Raw genomic sequence first — 21,941 nt, 5'->3', positions numbered from 1 at the left:
AAAAAGGAATTAGCGAGTAAATATAGGCCATCGAGAACGCGTTTCATCACGTCGCTTCAAAAGCGAACTACAGGGGGCGCCAAAGCAACATACGAATGCATAACAAATGTAAAAAAAAAAAGCAAAACAGACTGCGTTAGCTCCGCTGACATGACGTTAGCCTGATGCTGAATGTTTTCTCATCCCATCCGCATCGCTCTCGGAGCTTGAGCGAGCCAACATCCCGACACTTCTCCCTCAGTCCACCGAGCACTATCGCCACTAACGGCAACCGGGTAAGTTGCATCTTGCTGTCGCTTGTGCCAGCTCGATTGGCAAAGGCGAACGTTTACCGTAACGGTTTGACGTGAACGTTTCGCTGTCTCCGGTTGAGCGATTAGCCAGTTAGCCTGACGCTAGCATCCCGCGGACTCCGTTAAACCAATTAACCCAAAACCGAAATAACGTTACTCACTGCCTACCCCGTCGGCTACCCAGGTTAGCGCCACCACCCATAAGTTTAGAATAAGTAAATGCAAACTGCCTTTTTAAATATAGTGATTAAAAAAACCGGAACCCATCCGACTAAGCTAGCTGGCTAATTAGCCTGCGTACTAGCGTGTTACCAAGCTAAGGTCAACAAGCTTGACCGGTTATGGCAGCGAACGCAATTTAACGCCCCAATTTGAGGAAAGTGTCATTTGATTGACGTGGACAACTTGGGATTTGTGTGCAAAGAGTTTGTGAAGCAAAATGGGGACATTGTGAGGGGAGGACGTTGAAAAGTTTGATGGAGACAGCGGCGGGCTTTACAGGAGTGCATCAACAGTCAGCCCTCGTCATTCGCAGGTTGGTGATCAAGACGCGATAGAATTAGAGAAAAAGCGCGAGTCGTTTTAGGAGTGTCACCGGTTTTCTCAAAAATGACCGTGTGTCAAAATTTTGAGCTTTTTCGGAATGTTTACTTTAATTTGAGTTCAATGCAACGGGAAGGTTAAGAATCACATGATGGATTCAAGAGAGAATCTTGGAAGATTTTTTTTTTTTGAAAATTGAGTCCAAAAACACTCACAAATTAGCATAAAGCAGTAAAATGTAATTTCTCAAGTTACACCATTGACCTTTTCGTTTTGTCTCCGACATGGGGAAGGGATTCAAATTGACAGACAAGTGTCAGTTCACCCATGAAATTGTTCAAGTCAAAATTTAAAGTGGGACGTTGCTATATTATTTTATGAACAGCAGTCAAATACCCACGTGCTTTATTCATCAAAAAATTCCACCTTAAAAAAAGCGGGACATTATAAAACATACATCCATGGCATTTCAAGTACAAATTTCAAAGCAGCTTGCGTGCTTGCTTGCTTGCTTGCTTTATTTATTTATTTATTTATTTATTTATTTATTTATTTATTTATTCCGAATTCTCCTATTGTTGGGCGCGTACGTCCATAATGAAGTGTCTGTCAAACCTCCGTCCGAGCTAACCTTGTCAAATAAACAAGATTGCAACGGAGGCACTGGGGCTGCTCGTCTGTTTTCACAGCTGTGAGCAGGGGTCCGCAACGTTGCCATGCTAAATATCTTGTCTGCATCCTGTCGAAGGGGCACGCCAGCTTCGCTAGAGCTCATTTTAGTCACCCTCAATGGATGGAGTGGAATTTCTTTGAAGATTTTTCTCCAGGGTGAGTTTTGGTTTGTTATTCAAAGCGCTGTAACTAATTATTCATGCCATCAATTAAAATGACTCTATTTTTTCCCCCATAAACCAATTATGATTTAATACTCAGCCATCAAATTCTCCGGCTAGCCGTATTATTTTGTGTGAACCACATAAAAATTCGAACTATCATAACATTGAGATATTGAAAGCATTATCTTGAATCCACCAAAATGTTGATTGTTGTGTTCCAAAGTAAAAGTCGATGTTTGCAAATGTTTAATTTTGATTACACAGATGGGAGACAATAAAATCCGAATATGTTGAGAGGCGGAATTAGGGATGCTGGACAATTGGGAGTGAATACATGACCATGAACATTTTACTCGGTGATTCAAATAGTTGTGGGTTTATCTGACCATCACTGAGATGTCGATTAGCCGTCCCCTCTCTTTCCACAAGTGTCGCCTCTTTCCATATTTGGATCGAAGGTTTTATATTTTTTTTTTCCACCATGACACCTTCAAGACATTTTTTTCCTCCCCGGATGTGTCTGGTGGCAGGCCCGTTCCAGACATGCACCAGTTTAGCTAAATCAAAGGAAGGCTTGCATTACGTTAATGCGCCCCCCACCCCCTCAAGGATGACAGGAAATTGTCCAGAGGCAGCAGTGAGGAAGCTTTTGCTTTCATCACATCCCTTTTCCTTAGTTCCTTTAGTTTCACATGCACCTCCTTAACAGCTCGTCAGCTTCTTGTGGAGCGTTGTCGCTTTATTTATTTCATTTTTTTGTCTCCCCTGTCCCCCTTGGCTCACTGACATGTGAATTCTAGTTGCCACGGTGACCTCATTTTGTGCAGAGATGACAGACGTCCGTTTTGACTGACCTGAAGTGTCTGCAACAATGTTGCTGATTGAGAGCGCAGCTGTTGTGATGTATCAGGGTATGTGTGTGCAGCTGCTTTGTATTATTTTAACTCATTCATTGCCATTCCCAAATTTATTCAGGAATTGAAAAGCATGATGTGGAGCGCCATTTCTGAATTTGTTCGGGTTTGGTTTTTTTCTCGCAGGCGGGTGCGAATCAAGCTCCGGTTAGATCTCTGGCAATATTTTTCCCTCCCACTAGGGGGCAGCGTTTGCTTTTTGTACAGCCGTCCCCACTTTCATTGCGGATAACTCTAGAGCCAAATAAGATTGGCATAAGGTTTTTTATGATGCAAGAAGAGAGTCTAACGTTTCTTACACTGCATTGGATGTTTATCTCCTCCTAAAACGTAATATACTGTGGGTCTTGCAATTTGAGTGAAAATGACCAAAATCCTGGCACTGGAGTGGACACATTTTTGCACCATATCTAGCTGTGAATGAGTTAATTTTATTTATTTATTTAATAAACAGCCACCACACATCAACCTCTGGGGTGTTTAAATGTGATTTTGGGTTTGTGTTGCTCATGGGGGTGTCGTTCTCCACCATGTCCATCATGTTAGCTGGCTTCATGTCACCAGCTTATGTTTGAAAGCCTGTTTTTTGCCACTTTGGTTTAAATTGAAGGTATGAAGTTGGGGTTTAGGGTTCCAAGTTAAGGTTTGTGCGAAGAAGCAACATGAAGGCAACGACGACAACGCCTAATCGGCTTCATCTCGACTTACTCATGTCCCGTATAGACACTTAATCAGACGCACACGTCTAAGCTTATTATTTACCTACTTGCTCCATTCACTCACTCACGCATGCACACACACATACACTGCTAAAAATAGTTTTGGGTTCGACCCTTGAAAAACTAAAACGGTGAAATGGGCGAATGTCGTCGCAACAGCAAACGAGACTCCTTCGATTGGCTGTCAACGTCGTGCAGTCGGGAGTTCAAACAGGTTCCTCAGCTCTCAAATATTAGCAACATGTTCTCGACAAACACCTGCAAGGCGAAAGCTTTGAAGCTTTTAATCAGAAAGTTCAATTTTTAACTGTGTGCGAAGCAGGAGGACACTTTATGGCCTCTACCATAACTCGGTCTGCTCTTATTAACTTTTTTTTATGTACAAAAATGCTGATGTGACATCCGCATTTGATTATGCTTTTGTTTAAAGGACAACCGACACCACTTTTATGTTTCCTAACTGACATCAGAAAAACGTTTTATAGCATCTAAAATACCCAAAACACACAGGATGATGTTTTTAGTCAAATGCAAAACACCAATAAAAATGACTTAGTGTCCAAAAACTACAAATTGAATCCGGAAGTGGCCCCCTTGTTCGTGATGTCACACCATGACGTCCTGCCTTGCTCGAGAATCAAAACAATGGCTTCAGATTCGGAGAAGATGCTTTCTTATTACTCATCCTGTTATGAATATGATTCAAATAGTTCTGAAGAAGAAAGCATACGTTTGCAATCGATTAAAGAATTTATTCCGTGTCATTTTGAGGCATCAGGGGTGGGAAATGTCGCACCCGAGGGAGTAGGTTGTGTCTATAATTTGTAAAATGGCTTCAAATGACTTCTACTGAGTTTATTTTAATAAGATTCCACCGCATATAGCTATATTTTACGTTTTAAGACTCGCGCTGAACATTCAGGAAGTCCTGTTTTTGAGTTGGTGACGAGTCCATACGTGAAGTCACAAAAGGAACGCCCCCTGACCGAGAAAAAGACACATTGTAGCAGTCCTTCCATCACGTCAATGTATTTTGCTGTATTGTTTGGTCTGAAAACCTTGTGTTGCACCAAAAAGCCGCCAGAAGAGGGTGTCCAAGCTCCATATGAGGAATTTATCAGCCTGTGGAAACGGAGGTGGCCATAGGAGGTCGCCATTTTGTGCCTCTTTTCTGGTGATCGTTTCTCCCCAATGTTGCCTCAAAATGGCATGGAATAAATTCTTTAATCGATTGCAAACATGTATGCTTTCCTCTTCAGAACTATTTGAATCATATTCATAACTGGATGTGTAACAAGAAAGCATATTCTCCGAATCTGAAGCCATTGTTTTTATTCTCCAGCAATGCAAGACGTCTTGGCGTGACGTCACGAACTGGGGGCGGGATGTCACGAACTGGGGGCGGGACTTTCTGAAAATGCCTAATTCGCAGCTCAATTTTTTTGCAGATTTTGGACACTTTAAGTCATTTTTATTGGTGTTTTGCATTTGAATAAAAATATCATACTGCGTGTTTTGGGTATTTTAGATGCTATAAAACGTTTTTCTGATGTCAGTTAAGAAACAAAAAAGTGACGTCGGTTGTCCTTTAAGTACTGGTTGTAAAAAAAATTAAAATAAACATTTTCCATTCATTAGTGGCAATAAAACCAAACCGCAACAGTCCGGAGGTCCTGTTCATGACTTTTTCCATCTTCATCATCAACCGTTTTCGAATTGTCATGGACGCACAAAAGTCTCTTTTGGGGTTTTTGTGTTTTATACTACTGACTGTACTTTATGAGATGACAAAGGAAGAAAAGAACTAAACAACATAGTTGCCGCTTATCTTCTCAATTCCGCTTAGCTTCCTGCCTTCAACAGAACGAGCAGCGCACTGGCCATGAAATTGAAACACAAAATGACACAAATTGATTTTAAAAAATTCATTTTGTCAAATTTCCAAAATGCAATATTACAATGTGCAATTTGAATTCATTCACTGCCACCCCGAAGCTATTCAGGAATTTAAAAAAATGATGTGGAGTGCCATTCCTGAATTTGTTTTGTTTTTTTCTTGCGGGGGGGGGGGTGCCGATAAATTGCTGGTCAGACCTCTGGCAATGTTTTTCTCTTCCACGAGAGAGCGGCATTTGCCTTTTGCACAGCCAGCTCCATTTCCATTGCAGATAACTTTCGAGCCAAATAAAATCGACAAACCTTTTTTTCTTTTGAAAGAAGAGCCGTGGTGGAGTTGGAACTTTTCATTTCACTTTGCAAATTTCCACATTGTGGGACTAATAAAGGTTTTCTGATTCTGATTCAATGTACAGAAGATGATTTTAAATGTTAAGACTGCTTTCAACTCAAATCTCATGGGTACAATTTGACGCCGATTTGTCCTCACTGACGGAGCATTTGCACTCCAGATCCTCGCTCTTCCTCACCCGTCAGCACAAGTTGTAGCTGCAGATTCTGTAACTGCCAAAACAAAAATGTCCTTTCTCGGCAGGAATTGTTGCTGACTCCCGCGCAGTTGTGTAAAGTGGGCGGCGGAGCGGATCGTAGCGCTCGCAAGGTGGTTCATCGGACTGGCGCCGCCTCCCCCTGGGGCCGGCGTGCGCTCCCAGCATCCCGTGGTGTCCTGCGCCCCGCCCTCGCCGTCACTGCCCGCCAGAGCCCATGTGCCAGGTAAGTTTGCAGTGCGGCCTTCATTTTTCTTTTAAGATCGGATAAAAAACGGGTGTCCATTCCCAGGAGGAGGTGCGGTTGGTCCGCCAGGAGCCATGTGCCTCCCGCACACCAACAGCATGGACAGCAAACTGCAGTGGGCTGGGCCGGGGGGCGGCACACCACTTCGACTGCGAGGAGGAGGCGTTCCACTGGAGCCATTTATGCACCAGGTGAGGTACCAGTACCAAAAATAATAATAATAACACTCGACACTGGTAGTTGCTTTCAAAGCAGCAGAGAATTTTGTTTCTGTCAAATTTTACAAACCATCTTGTGGCTTTGTGGAATACCCCCGTTCATTTCACAGTCCCCACCCACCTTGGGATAAGAAACTATTTTTGTCCCACAATGGTGACATTTGCATTGGCAAAATTCTATTGCATAGGAAGCGATACGTTGGATACATACACCGAAAGGCCACTGACCTAACATGGTGGCATTTTTTAAGTTTAAGGATAATGTATTGATGGATCAAGTTTTTAAAGAAAACATTTTTAATATCCATCATTTACTCAAAAACGGAACATTTCAAATTGAGAGCCACGGATATGTCAACACGAATAGTGAAGCAACACATGTCGACTGCCAGTATAATACTAGCCTGCATATATTCTTGATATTCTTCATGAAGAAAAGTGTATATATACTGTAAATGTACACTTTTTCTCATGAAGAAAATAAAAAAGGGTGTATATACTGTATAGATACACCTTTTTTTCATGACGTAGATCAAGAATATATGCAGGCTAGTATTATACTGGCAGTCGACATCTTCTCTTCTTTTCCTTTCGGCTTTTCCCCTCAGGGGTCGCCACAGCGAATCAATGTCCTCCATCTATCCCGGTTTTGTGCATCCTCTTCTCTCACACCAGCTACCGTCTTGTCCTCTTTGACCACATCCATAAACCTCCTCTTCGGTCTTCCTCTCGGTCTCCTGCCTGGCAGTTCAAGGCTCAGCATCCTTCTCCCTATATAGTCATTCTCTCTCTTCTGGACATGTCCAAACCATCTCAGTCTGGCCTCTCTGACTTTCTCTCCAAAGCCTCTAATATGAGTTGTCCCTCTATTGTACTCGTTCCTGATCCTATCTAACGTGGTCACTCCAAAAGAAAACCTCAACATCTTCAGCTCTGCTACCTCCAGCTCTGCTTCCTGTCTTTTCTTCAGTGGCACTGTCTCCAGTCCAAACATCATGGCCGGTCTGACCACCGTTTTATACACTTTTCCTTTCATCCTAGCGGAAACCCTACTATCACACATCACACCTGACATTTTTCTCCAGCCGCTCCAGCCTGCCTGGACACGCTTCTTCACCTCTTTTCCACACTCTCCATTGCTCTGGACAGTTGACCCCAAGTACTTAAAATCTTCCACCTTCTTTATTTCTTCTCCCTGTAGCATCACTCTTGCACTTGGATCCCTCTCATTCACACACATATATTCTGTCTTGCTGCGACTGATCTTCATTCCTCTCCTTTCCAGGGCATATCTCCACATCTCTAGTTTCTCCGCCACCTGTTCCCTGTTCTCGCTACAGATCACAATGTCATCTGCAAACATCATGGTCCAAGGAGATTCTTGTCTAACATTATCTGTCAGCCTTTCCATCACTATAGCAAACAAGAATGGGCTCAGAGCTGACCCCTGGTGGAGTCCCACCTCCACCTTGAATTCCTCAGTCATACCGACAGATATATATGTTTATATTTGTATATATGTATAGGTGTATATATGTATATACTGTATGTATATGTATATATAAGTATACATATGCATATATATGTACAGTAAAGTCTCATTATATCGCAAGCTAAATGTTGAAAGCAAACACGCAGCTGTAGCATCCATTGATGAAAAGATTGTCTCACATCTCCTGTCCCACGTGAAGCCGCTTCAATTCCAAGCCGCGATAGTTCTACATACGCATCGGCGCTCTGCGCTGACGCTCCTTCTTATCGCGGGCTCCTCAAGCGAGGCATTCATCCAGCTGCAAACTGTCCAACAGCACCGATGTTTCCGCTGAACAAAGCGGGGCTGTGAAGATGTTGCCCAATACAGGCGCAAAAAAGCACAATGGCCCCTTTGGTGTCCAGCGATGACAGTCGAATGGCACCGACATTCCTCCCATTCGAAAACAGTACTGGCATATTCATGCTGCTGAAAAGGCGCAACCGCTCAGCACAGTCTCCTCCTTGATGAATGTTGTGGAAAAAAATCTGAAAAACAATCCGTATCCATTCCACACGACGCACAACAACACAAAGTGACAAAAGAAAACACAAAACAAGACAAAAACAACAAAAAAAGCAAGGCTCATGAGAGCACTTGCTGACAGCTGCCTACTCGGGCACCCTTTTGTTTTGTTTTGTTTTTTTTTTGTTTGTTTTGTTTGTGTCTGCATTATACTGCTGGCTGTAGGCTAAGGCGTCCACAGTCCAGGACAATTGCCAGAGAAAAATGTTCACTGGGTCTCATTTTGTTTTTGTTTGTTTTTTTTGCCACGGACGTACGTGTGCATTTTTAGGTGGGCGGTCACACCAGCATGATGCGCTACGATGACCACACAGTGTGCAAGCCATTGATCAGCAGGGAGCAGCGCTTCTATGAATCTCTGCCTCCCGAGATGAAGGAGTTCACCCCTGAGTACAAAGGTGACCAGTGACTCGGGCGCTTTTTGGGGAACTGTACATAAATGCGCATATTGTCATGGGACACGGACACACTTGCTGATGGCGCACAATACAATACAATGCATATTGATTTATCAGAATCAGAAAACCTTTAATCGTCCCACGATGGGTAAAATTGCAGTCCACAGCATCAATTTAACAACAGCTGAAGCTGTAACAAAGCGCTGAACATGGACAAGTATCCTATACAGCGGGGGTCCCCAAACATTTTCCTGTGAGGACCACATAACGTTTCCCTTCTGTGATGGGGGGTGGTGTCAGTTTGTAACAGAACAAGTGTGACGATCGCTTAAAAAAATGTTTTCCAGAAAGCCACACATAACCAAATAACCCTTTCCAGGTTCTTTACAGAAAAAAAGTCAGGAAACAAATAACACCATAAATGAAATAAATAATAACTAAATAACCCTCTCTGAGTTCTTCACAGAAATAAATAACACTATTTATGAAATAAATAATAACTAAATAACTCTCTCTGTGTTCTTCATAGAAAAAAAGCAATGGAACATTAACTTTCTGTTGTGCCATGCACAATCTTAACAGATAAAAGTTCAGCTCTGTTGTCAGAGCAGAATCTCACTGACGCATATGAGCAGTCTCAAAGTTCTTGTGTTCCTTCCTTAGAATCCTTTTGTAGGTTCCTGTAGGCTTGTAGACACCGCTGTTTGCAGCTCTCTCTCATCAACTTCCCTGTGAAAACCACAAAGGAAGCAGGTTGACAAAGTGAACTAAGTGATACGGCACCTACACGCCACAATACATTTCGCTACCAGTATGGTTGTAAAGATGGATTTTATCCGGGTAGATTTTATGATTATATTTGTTTATGCTCAGAATGACTCATCCAAGTCAGAAAAGTGATCTTACCTATGTATGTTCATCAGTGTGAACTGTGGGTCTGCATCTGGCTGGTGAGAAGTTGAATATCTGGTTCCATTCTAGTTACAGCCAGTCTCAAGCACTGGTGCAAATGTTCTTCTGTCAATCTTGATCTCATCGAAGATTTCATCAGTTTCATGCGAGAAAAGCTTTTCTCGCAGATATACGTGCTGCCAAAAACTGTGGACATTTTCATTGCGTGTTTTTTGATGTTTGGGTATGTGTCGTTTGGGAGGGCGGCATTGAAGTCAATGAGACTGTTGGTGAAATTTCCTTTCTTGCAATTGCAGTCCGACTAGTTTTAAATCATATCATCGCATTCTCACCATGTTATATTCTCTTGTTGACGTTTTACGGAGGTATCGGTTTGGACTGGCACAGTGAAAGCGGCCGCCGTTGCCCTCTAACCGACCCGACACGGTCCTGGAGGTCACATGGGTGTCATGACAACAGTGGGCCTTCAAGTGTCTATATTTAGCCCTGGACGTCTTCCCGCTGAAGTCGACTGACATAATAGCAGCAGACAGGCAGACGCTTCAACCACATCACTGGGCGTCAGTTCGCGTTTGTTCTCCAGATGCTGATGAAGTCCAGCGTACGCTTGCGGACACGAGGAGCTAAAAATAACAAGTTTATAATGAAATCAAACACGCTCTAATCGTCTGTAATCCACTTCCCAATTCGCCTCCTTTTGATCCGCTCCTGGACATTCAACTTGAGACGCCAGTAAGAGGGTTGTGTCAGGAAGAGCATCTGACGTAAAAGCTTGGCCAAAACAAACATGCCAATCAAACCTCAGAAAATGGAGGACACTGATTCACTGTGGTGACCCCTGAAGGGAAAAGCCGAAAGCACAAGATTTCTAAGCACCTTTCTAAACTCTCAAGTACAATAAAACCACAGATAAAACATATCCCTTAATAATAAAAGAGGAGATTAATCTATAATTTAACACCCACATGTATTCTTTATCCTCTACAAAGAGTGATTCATCATCTGAAATCTAATGATATAATTTGTGTAATTTTTAATAATTCACAGCACTGGGTTTGGTGCCAGGGTCTTCGGTAGGAACGGATGCACCTCTTACAAAGACCACGATTACACCTTCATTCTCAAAACTATCAATAATGCAATCTAACAACTTCGAAGGCGCACCTCTGTTGTTTAGGATAAATCTTTAATCAGCTGTCAATCAGTACAAGAAAATGTTGTAAACGTTTTTTTTCCCCGGCAGGCGTGGTGCTGGTGTGCTTCGAGGGCGACTCTGACGGCTACATCAACCTGGTGGCCTACCCGTACGGCGAGAGCCACAACGCCGAGGTGGGGGCCTGCGAGCACGACGAGCGGGAACCGGCCGAGCGTGAGCAGCCGCGACGGAAGCACTCTCGCCGCAGCCTCCATCGCTCCTCCTCGTCCTCCGAGCACAGAGAGGAGCGCCGCGATGCGCCGCACGGCGCCGAGTCCAATGACAAGTATTGTTGTTTTGGAACCATTTTGAACACTTGTGTATTGAAATGTAAAATGATTTCTTTAGTACACTGGTTCTTAACCTGGGTTCGATCGAACCCTTGGGTGAGACGATCTCAGGGGTTCGGCGGAGCCTCCGCTGACACACTTCTGTTAATTACGGAAACGGAACATTTCGTCCGGCCCCACAGTTCGTTTTGTCCGTTGTTATGCCCGTTTAGCAATCGGTAGAGCTCCAGGCAAAACTGAGAAATACCACAGAAAATCGTGGGGGCAGTATAGAGTCAGAAGCGTACCAGAACGGAAAAACGAATACAGAGAGAGAGGAAGAGAGGCCAGGTAGACTGCTGCTGCTTCGCCCATTCACAACGAATGAACAGGCTAGCCAGTAGTTTGCAGTAATCAACATAGTACATCCTTTTTATATTTTATCCATACTAGGTCGGGCAAAAGAAGAAAGTGGTCGGATGAATATGTACAACATTGGATTGGATTGAATTGGATTTGCCTTTATTAGTCTCGCAGTGAAGACATTTACATTTCACAGCAGCAAAGCAACATTGTCATGTATCACGGAACGTGATGGGAGTGAGTGTCCTATTTGCATTATTTGCAACGCTAGGCTAGAGTTGAGCAACTCTAGCCTAGCACCAGCAAAACTAAAGGAACACTTCATCAAGCTGCATGGAGACGGGGAATACAAGAACACAACACTTGCTGAAGAGAGCTAGATTCGATGAAAGGGCCACTCTGCCTATTCTTGGGTTTGTACCTGTTGGCAAAGCCATGCTCACGGCTTCGTACGAGGTTGCTTACCTTGATCGCAAAGCAGGGCAAGCCTCACACCATTGGTGAAACACTCGTGAAACCAACTGCGTTAAAGATGGCGAATCTGATACTCAGAACAGCGGCCGAAGGCAAACGATCCCAAATTCCCCTTTCAAATGACACCGTCAGTGACAGAATGGAGACATGAGTAAAGACATCTTGGCTCAAGGAGTCGCAGAACTGATTTTAAGCCCGGCAAAATACAGTCTTCAACTCGACAAAACCACAGATGTTGCTGATCTAAGTCAGCTTGCTGTTTATGTGCGCTACGTGAAAGACGACTTGATAAAAGAAGAGTTTTAAGCCTCTTACAACAACAACGAAGGCAGCAGATGTGAAGAAGAATCATTGAAAATCAGCATAGCCAGGTTCAACAGCAACTCTTCAAAACAACAACGCTCTCAACGTTTTGGTGTCAACAAATGAACAAGTATGCAGTTGTTGCCAAGAAAGTCCTGGATTTTTTGATACCATTTGTTACAACATATCTCTGTCAACAATCCTTTTCGACGATGCTGGACATATAATCGAAGAAAAGGAACAGACTTTGCTGTGAAAATGACATGAGAGTGGCACTTGCCAAGGTGAAGCCACGCATATCTGAACTGGTCTTTCAAAGGCAACAGCAGAAGTCACACTGATTTGCAGATATGTAATTTGTTGTGAGTTCATGCATTGTGTTGGCTTTGTTCTTAAAACAAGGTGATGTTCATGCATGGCTCATTTTGTGTAGCAATAAAAACATATCTGTCTTGAATTAGAAAAAAAACCCTCACATTTTATTTTTCACTCAAGAGGGGTTCAGTGAATGCACATATGAAACTGGTGGGGTTCGGTACCTCCAACAAGGTTAAGAACCACTGCTTTGGAGTGAATTAAAGTTATTTTCATTTGAGAATGTATCGACTATTTTTGTTATGTTTTGGGAAACCAATGTTATTTTTTTTTCTAAAGTAATTCCCGCATAATCCCTTCGTAATTCAGCAACCTGGCCGAACTGAAGAGTCCACGCTTGGAGCCCAAGATTCATCTGGACCTGCTGTTCCAGATGCTGGACTGGAACAGCGGCCTGAGCTCGGAGAAGATAAGCCACAACCCCTGGAGCCTCCGTTGCCACAAGCAGCAGCTCAGCCGCATGCGCTCCGAGTCCAAGGACCGCAAGCTCTTCAGTATCCTTTTCCACGTCTGGGATAGGCCTGTGTTTACGTTTTTTTAGGGTTGTTTAGGTCATTTTCAGGTCTGTAGAAAGTAACTCTTCCGAACAAATGAATCTGAATGCTATGATTTGAGGGGAAAAAAAATATTTCTTTCTTGTTGTCTCAAGCAATATCTTTGAGCCAAATGAGTTGCTTTCTATGGTTATTTGAGTGATTCCAAAATCCAACCCCCAAAGCCAGTTTCACATAAAATTTGGTTGACCGTGCATCTTGAGTAGACCAACAAAAAATGCCAGACCGTTCTGCCGATTTGATTTAAACCATCCATTTTATGCCCCTTAATTTCTTCATTGATTATTAATTTCTTTTGTATTTAGTTCTTCATCCCACACCCCCATGTGTGTTATGAGTAGACCCACAAAAAAAGACACAGGAAGGATGCCATTTTAAAAAAATATACATACAGATTTTCACTGTGAGTTTGACAAATGCCATAGCTCTTTCAGTCAGAACCTTCTCTGAATTATCTTATTGAATTGCTAACAGCTTCAGCGGTTGTTAAAGCGCTATATAAATCAACATTTTTGTATTTATTGTATTGTATTGTATTTTATTTATGACAGATGGGCGACGCTAAATGACCACACATCTGATGCCCACATCCGCATACCGCACAACGACTGAGTCGGTATAGGATGTAAGCATTGGCGAGCCTGAGATGAATCCAAAAGTGTTCTTTGGTTAGATGACTGCATTGTGATCGCTGGCTTCAAAAAGCCCAGTCTGCAGATGACACATACACAACCCCAGCTTGTCACCTTTCTCGGTCCGTGGATACCGTACGTCTTCAAAAAGACAACAACAAAGGCTACGGGCACAAATGACATGAAATGAGTTCATCTTCAGGGAAGCTATAGATGATCCATTTGCAGTGACCAAAGCTTTCATTGAGGTTCCCTTAATGGCGGCGTCCCACCCAGAGTTCCTGTTGCTTGAAAATGTGGTCCACCATTTCTCATACCCGTGCATCCTGGACCTGAAAATGGGCACCCGGCAGCACGGCGACGACGCCTCCGAGGAGAAGGCAGCCAGGCAGATGAAGAAATGCGAACAGAGCACCTCAGCGACGCTGGGGGTGCGGTTGTGCGGCATGCAGGTAAATCTAATCTGGAAACCTGCACCCCAATGTAACTTTTCCTCCGGAAATGCTGAAAGTGTTGCATTTGTATCTTTGTATTTCCTCAATTAATGATTGAAAAAGCAACGCTAAAAATATTCGTTCATGGACTCATACAGTAAACCCATTGAGCTGTCGTCAAGGTCACAATGCCACGCGAGACTGTTCCCCTCCGATCCTGTAGATCTGAGGTCGGGAACCTTTCTGACAAACAGAGGCATAAAAGTAAAATATTTAGTTTTTTAGTGAGAGCCACACACACACACACGCACGCGCGGCCACTTTTCAAGAAAATGTCAGTATGTATTATTTCAAATAACTTTGTGACAGTACTCACCATTAACATGAATGGTTTTCCGTTCCTCATGTTGGTAAAAATCCAGCCAAACGATCATAATGAAAGCCAACTTGCCTGGTCCATACATCAAGTTACTAGTCTGCACACGGCTCATTAGCTTCCACAATTGCTTGTTTCACTTTTAGTGTTTTTTTTTCTTTCCTTAAACTGCTGTTATCAATTTTGCTCATATGCTACCTAGCTAGCTATTTGTTTTTGTATTTGTATTTATTAGCTAGCTGGGTGGCTATCTCGCTAGCTATCTAGCTAGCTATCCATTAGCTATCTGGCTATCTAGCTAGCTGCCTGGCTAGCTATGTATTAGCTAGCTAGCTATCTATTTGAGTTACTTCTGGGTTGTGTGAACGCTGGCGCGTGTGGCTGCCGCTGCTCACCCGCAGAAAAACATCTAACAGTGACTGTAAGTGACCTTGAGAGTTTTGAAAGGCGCTTAAAAATGAAATGTATTATTGTATTATTATTTTCTGCTGTCTCGCAGAAGTATATTGATGCTAATGCTAACATAGCATGGGGCTTGTCAAAGTGCCACTGACATTCGACTGTTTCATCGATGGGATTGTCTCATTGCAAATTAGAATCAGAACCTTTTCTCTCCACAAAGGCGAATCATTTGGTTCATTCTGTAATGTGCAATGCGTGTCATTTCTTTTACTCGTCGGCAATGGTCCCTCTAATTTTTCATGTGTCTGAGCAGACACACAAGCTCCCTGACCACTCTGAGCAACCTCAGATGTGTACTAGATGTGCCGTTCACGAACGAGCCGGTTGTTAGAGCCGGATCTCTGAAGTGAACAAAGAGAGCCGGTTCGGAACAGGGAGCCGTAAATGGGAGGGAGCCGACTTTTTTTGTCCTCTATTTCCTGTCCCCAGTCTTCCGTTAAAGCCACACGTGATTGGTCGATATCCGTGGTAGAGGAGGGAGAGGAGAATTACAGACACACGCCGCAGTGAGGAGAAGGAGGAGGGGGAGGGGGTTAGGGTAGACAGGTGGACAAATGTTATCACATTATGTTGTTATTCAAAATTATTCAATTACAGTAAAGTCTCGTTATATCGATATTCAAGGGAGTCCGAAAAATATCGATATAACCGGGACTATCGATATATCCGACCCTGTTTGCATGTAATTTTCTCCGTGCGTGCATAGAAATAGTATCGATATAACCGGGACTAGCGATATATCCGATATCGATATAACGAGACTTTACTGTATATTTTTTACTATTTGGTATGATAGCATTATTAATAAGAAAAGCAAATTTGTGACAGCTGATCATAAGACCAGAGTAACCACAGGGAAAGTGAAAGTTCGTGGATGCTCTCTGTGTACATATAAATCAAGCCATATAAAATAAAATTATTTGATATAGTGTATTTTTTACATGGGTAATTTGTTTGTCACATAATTTTACATGATTTTTGGTAGTTAATTAATTTAAAGGACAACCGACATCACTTTTTTGTTTTTTAACTGACATCAGAAAAACGTTTTATAGCATCTAAAATACCCAAAACACGCAGTATGATATTTTTATTCAAATGCAAAACACCAATAAAAAGGCCTTAAAGTGTCCAAAATCTGCAAAAAATTGAGCTGCGAATTGGGCATTTTCAGAAGGTCCCGCCCCCAGTTCGTGACGTCACGCCAAGACATCTTGCATTGCTGGAGAATAAAAACAATGGTTTCCGATTCGGATAATATGCTTTCTTGTTACACATCCAGTTATGAATATGATTCAAATAGTTCTGAAGAGGAAAGCATACATGTTTGCAATCGATTAAAGAATTTATTCTGTGTCATTTTGAGGCAAACGGGCAGGGGGGAATGTCACACCCAAAAATGGCGACCAGCTCCCGTGAGGAATGAATCAGCCGGTTTCCACAGGCTGATAGATTCCTTTCATGGAGCTTGGACTCCCTCTGCTGGCGGCTTTTGGATGTAACATCAAGGTTTTCAGATAAACAGTACAGCAAAATACATTGACGTGATGAAAGACTGCTACAATGTGTCTTTTTTCTGTCGGGGGTGGGGGGTGGTCCTTTCATGACGTAACGTGAGGACTCGTCACCAACTCAAAAACAAGACTTCCTGAATGTCTTAAAACGTAATATATAGCTATATGTGATGGAATCTTTGTAAAATACACTCAGTAGAAGTCATTTGAAGCCATTTTACAAATTACGGACACAACTTCTCCGGAGACGTCGGTTGTCCTTTAAGCAACAAACAAACAAACAAACTGAGGAGCCATTTGGGAGCCAAAAGAGCCAATCTTTTTAGTGAGCTGAGCCAAAAGAACTCGCTCTCTGAAAAGAGCCGGAAATCCCATCACTAATGTGTCCGCTGTGGCCACACACCAGTTTCACGCCAGTATCACGGCGCGTATGGGCAGGGCACATTCGCACCATTCTGCTCCGATTGTTCTGCGTAGCGTACATGAACTGTCCAGCATTATTGGCTGGACACCTGTCACTCATTGAGTTACATTGCAAAAAGTGCGCTGCATAGATGTTCTTGTGCGCTGAGTATGTGCAAGCGGTGCGCGATTGCACATCATCAAATGCAATCAGATACAATCATCAAAAGAGCCATCTACGGCTCGTGAGCCATAGGTTCCCCACCCCTGCTGTAGATGGCGGTAGAGCGCATTACAACATATGCCTTGAAAGTGGTGTCAACGTAACGTGTGTGTGCGCCATCGATTTGTCAACAGGTGTACCAGCTGAACACAGGCCACTACCTCTGTAGAAACAAGTACTACGGACGCGGGCTGTCCGCCGAGGGCTTCGGCCAGGCCCTGCAGCAGTATATGCACAATGGGCGGGGCCTGAGGCGGGACCTCTTTGAGCCCATCCTGCATAAGCTCCACAGCCTCAAAGCGGTGCTGGAGCGCCAGGCGTCCTACCGTTTCTACTCGTCGTCGCTGCTCATCATCTACGAAGGGAAGGTGAGGCCCAGTCGTATGTTCCAACCAAGACAAGTCAAGCTGTGAAATTTATCGAGCAGATTTAGCATTTTGTTTAGTTAATTAACTCATTCACTGCCATTCCCGAATGTATTCTGGAATTGAAAAGCATGACACGGAGCGCCATTCCCAAATTTGGTCGGGTTTTGCTTTTTCTTACTGTGGGTGCCAATAAAGCGCTGGTTAGACCTCTGGCAATTTTTTTTCAATTCCACGAGTGGGCAGCATTTGCCTTTTGTCCATCTTACTGCTTTGTTCCAAGTTCAGCTGTTGATAAAGTGCTATATACAACAATATGTATGTATTGTATTGTATTTTGGACAGCTGCCCCTATTTTAAACTCAGATAACTCCAGAATTTAGGAATTAACACTTTTTTTCTGATGAAAGAAGAGAGTCTAAGGTTTCTCACGCTGCATTGAATATTTATGTAGGCCTCAAACTCAATCTTCTGTGGGTCCCGCAATTTGAGTGAAAATGACAAAAACCCTGGCAGTGGAGTGGACACATTTTCATCATCATACATTTCATTTCTAAGCGCCTTCCAAAACTCTCAAGGTGACTTTACAGTCACTGGATACGTTTTTCTGTGGGTGAGAAGCGGCAGCTACACGCGCCAGCGTTCACTCAACCCATAAGGAAGTCAAATAGATAGAAAGCTAGCTATCTAATAGCTAATTATTAGTTAGATAGCTAGTTAATAGCTAGCCAGGTAGATACCTAATAGATGGATAGATTGATAGATAGTGAGATAGATAGGTAATAGCTTGCTACCCAGCTAGTTAGTTAAATAGCTAATAGACAGCAAATAGATAGATAGCTAGTTGATAGCTAATAGCTAGTTAATAGATAAATAGCCAGCTAGCTAATAGATAGCGAGATAGATAAATCGATAGCTAATAGCTGGCTAGCTAGATTGCCAGCCATTCAGTTAAACAGCTAATAGACAGCAAATACATAGCTAGCTATCTAGTGAGCTAACAGCTAGTTAATAGATGGCTAGTTAATAGATACCTAGCTAGATAGCCAACTAGTAGATAGCTAGATAGCCATTTTTACACATCGTCCGGCAGTGAATGAGTTAATTATTCTTCCTTGAGTCGTACTTGTGGACCAGGACGTCGTCGTCGATCGTGATGTTTGTCGTTTACATGTAGAAGCCCGACGCTCCCGCAAGTGTCAACTCTGGGCAGCTCCTGGCCAGGCAGCAAACCCAAGAGGAGCTCGTCTGCGGCAATCCTGGCCCCGGCGCACCGCCGCCACCCTCGCCGGCAGCCGGCGACACCCAGCGTGCCGACAACCCTGCGTCCCGTGCGGACTCCTCTTCCTGCCCTGCGCTCCCACCGCCCCCGTCACCCCAGCAGCAGCAGCAACAGCCCCCCATGGTAGACGTTCGCATGATCGACTTTGCCCACTCCACCTTCAAAGGTTTCCGTGGCGACACGGCAGTCCACGATGGGCCCGACCGAGGCTACGTGCTGGGCCTGGAGAGTCTGATCCAGATCTTAGAGGGTCTGCAGATGGAAAGCCACCACTGAACACTTGAGTGTAACTACCGTCGTTGAAGTATTCCCCCCAATCCCCTCCTGTCAACTCCTTCCTCCTCACATTCCCTCCCTTAGCAGCGTTGTCATCGCAACAACTGTCCTCAAGCAAAAACAGCCAAGGGGGTGGGACACAATCGTAGACACTCAAGCCTGTGAAAGCAGACGTTATTCATCCGAAGCGATGATTTCAATGAAAAATCTTGACAGCATCCATAACGCCTGCGTAAAAGGGAACGTCGGTATGAAAAGTTTTGCAACCGACTCCCAGGCAAGGTTCTGGACACGCTAGCATTCTCTGTTGCGACATTTTGCTGCGTGAAAGGAGACGAAATTGTTTTGCAGAAACTACCAGCGGATCTGGGAAGCTCGTGTAGATTTCTCGGTCGGCGTCGTTCAGAGCGGCAGGACGGGCTCTGTGTTATTTTTGGGTGCGGATACATATGTGATCGTCGCTTGCCGTTTGTGTGTGAAAAAGGCAACCCATTGGTAGATTTACACATTTCCGTTCTTTCCATCGTCATACCAGAGGCGAAAGTGCAGCTACGTGAGACGGAGTAGCTGAAAAGTTGCAATGGGGAGGTGAAATTTTACACCGTACAGCTGCTGGGGATGATGTCATCTCATCATCTGATTTGGACGGCGGCCATTTTGCGGGATCTTTCAAACCGATCAATCGTTTGTTGCCACTCCGAGCATCCCACTGGTGGCATCTTTTCGAGCAATATTCATATATTTTTTGTCTTCTTGCTTTGTCATCAACAGGGAGTGATGCCAACAATGCGCAGGTGCACCCAAAGATTCAATGTGGGGTAACAGTTTCTGTGTTTTGTGCTCGACTTCAAAGATAAATAACGTCACTAGTTTGTGTTAATCGGAGAAACGTTGCGCTACTGATTCCGTGTTTCCCGACTGCTGGCTGTCATTTTATTTCCGGTTGCAGCGATTCACTTTCCTCGTTTTGCAACACCACCTGAATATGTCGTGTTATTGTTGACGGATGTTACAATCCTCTCAGACGCACTTCCTCGTCCCTTTGACATCACCACATAGTCGTCTCCGGGACCAATCAGACGAGAGCGTTTGAGGCCATTCTAAGCACTTGGTGAATAAAAAACAAGAGGGTGGAAGGGGGGTCAAAGTTGTTATTTTTGGGGGGATTATTGAGGCGATAATTTATTTTTTTATTCTAGCTTTTACCTGCGTGGGTGAATGTCTTTTACGTGTCTTTCCCAAAGTGTAAAAACATATGTAGAGAGAATATGCTCACAGAGTGGAAGCATTTCAGGGGAATATATACTTATTTTATGAGTACTCTGACACTCCATCTGACTATGAACTGTGTGTGTGTGTTCTTTTTTTTAAGTCTTGCATCTTCGTCCAATGGGGGCGGTGGGCAACCCTTGGCCCACTGTGTCATTTGATGCGCATAAAAGTACACATTGTTTGTTTTGGCCATCAGAGGACTTTTTGAAAAGGAACACAGTTCCCCAATTCTGCTTTCAGTCGTCGCATGCACAGTAGGACATACCAGACGCCCTTGCTACCCTCCCCTACACACACAAACACACACCTTATAAGTCATGAATATTACTTGGATTTATTTTCTACAGCCGTCACAAACCCAAACTGTTTGGTAGAACAGTGACAGTGAGATTAAAATTTAACAGATGGTTTGGCGTCTCTTTATTTTTTAAGTGGGGGGGTGGCCAGGATGTAGCAAAATGTGTCATATATATATATATAAAATAACCTGTACTCTTTCCAGGTGACGAGTCAGTTTGAGGAAGTATATATATATATATATATATATATATATATATATATATATATATATATATATATATATATATATATATTGAGACCTCGGTTTACGAACCCCTTGGCTTACGAACTTTTCGGTTTACACACGGAGCTGCCACAATGAGTGTTGTGTCGTTCACGAAAAAGCTCGTTCTAACAAGAAAATGGTGGCCACTGTGTTTGTCCTCTATTCCCCGCCCCCAGTCTTCGGTTAAAGCCACGTGATTGGTCAAGAACCCAGCAGTGGGGGGGGGGGGGTTTAAACATTAAAGAGACGGCAGACAGGGAGACAGTGAGAAAACACACACACACGAAAGGGAGATGACAGAGCTTGAAACAAAAAAACAGAGTGAGAAAATGGATAGAAAACAGTTAAAATATGTGGGACATTTTAACTGTTTTCTATCCATTTTCTCATTCTCACACTCACACTTTTGTTCAGGGTCCACAAATAACCCGCACAAGTCATCTGTACACTTGATGCAAAAAGCTATCAACCCAGCTAAACAGATCACAATTGATGAACTAGATACAATTATCACAGAGAAAGCATATATATATATATATAGTTTTCCAAATGTAAGGTGCACCACTGCACCACATTATAAGGCGCTATGGTAGAGGCTGGGGTTACGCACGACTTCTACATGGGGAAATGGACTTAGCGGCTGCTGACAGTAGTTGCGAGACCTGTTTTGGCTCAATATGACTTCACATATAAGGCCCTCCTGCGTATAAGGCGCAGGGTCATCTTTAAAAAAAAATCCGTCTTTTAGGTGCTAGTTATACACCGGAAAATATGATATTTTATCATGTGATAATGGAATGTTGTCCCGGTGGCATTTAATTTAAAGTAGTACATGTGTTATTGTATATCCATGTTCATCTTTGCCACGGACACCCCCCCCCAAAAAAAAAGCAAATAAGAATAATAACCTTGTTACATGCCAAGTTTGAGACAGAACTATGCTGTACATATTTTTGTACATGATGCAAAAGACGACTTCCTGACGCAGTACAGTAATCCCTCGTTTTTCACAGTCAATTGGGACC

The 21,941-nt window shown here is 43.3% G+C and overlaps 1 protein-coding gene across 3 annotated transcripts; it reads left to right on the top strand.

The window, feature by feature from the left end:
* Positions 1 to 31: 31 nt before the first annotated feature.
* On the top strand, positions 32 to 20,758 carry ip6k1 (inositol hexakisphosphate kinase 1). Of its 3 annotated transcripts, XM_089009562.1 has the most exons (11): positions 32 to 275; positions 1,526 to 1,664; positions 2,473 to 2,583; positions 5,797 to 5,975; positions 6,042 to 6,187; positions 8,542 to 8,668; positions 10,824 to 11,061; positions 12,869 to 13,053; positions 14,022 to 14,197; positions 17,291 to 17,524; positions 18,699 to 20,758. In XM_089009562.1, exons 5-11 carry the CDS (start codon positions 6,071 to 6,073, stop codon positions 19,077 to 19,079), a joined length of 1,458 nt encoding a protein of 485 aa, XP_088865688.1. In that variant the 5' UTR covers positions 32 to 275; positions 1,526 to 1,664; positions 2,473 to 2,583; positions 5,797 to 5,975; positions 6,042 to 6,070; the 3' UTR covers positions 19,080 to 20,758. The 3 variants fall into 3 exon arrangements, with proteins under 3 accessions (XP_088865688.1, XP_088865690.1, XP_088865687.1); XM_089009564.1 differs by lacking the exon at positions 2,473 to 2,583; XM_089009561.1 differs by lacking the exons at positions 1,526 to 1,664; positions 2,473 to 2,583.
* Positions 20,759 to 21,941: the final 1,183 nt, after the last annotated feature.

The sequence above is a fragment of the Hippocampus bargibanti genome, linkage group LG12 (genome assembly GCF_051943395.1).
Source record: "Hippocampus bargibanti isolate YZ-2025 linkage group LG12, ASM5194339v1, whole genome shotgun sequence".
NCBI classification, from domain to species: Eukaryota; Metazoa; Chordata; class Actinopteri; order Syngnathiformes; family Syngnathidae; genus Hippocampus; species Hippocampus bargibanti.
Note: the sequence above shows the minus strand (reverse complement) of the source record. Positions and strands in the feature narration are given on the sequence as shown.

What these genes read in the sequence shown, in the direction of transcription:
- ip6k1 (XM_089009561.1), top strand. Translation starts at nt 6,071, where the DNA reads ATGTGCCTCCCGCACACCAACAGCATGGACAGCAAACTGCAGTGGGCT. An exon ending in TGGAGCCATTTATGCACCAG is followed by an intron (nt 6,188 to 8,541) that starts GTGAGGTACCAG and finishes GTGCATTTTTAG; the next exon opens with GTGGGCGGTCACACCAGCAT. An exon ending in GTTCACCCCTGAGTACAAAG is followed by an intron (nt 8,669 to 10,823) that starts GTGACCAGTGAC and finishes TTTCCCCGGCAG; the next exon opens with GCGTGGTGCTGGTGTGCTTC.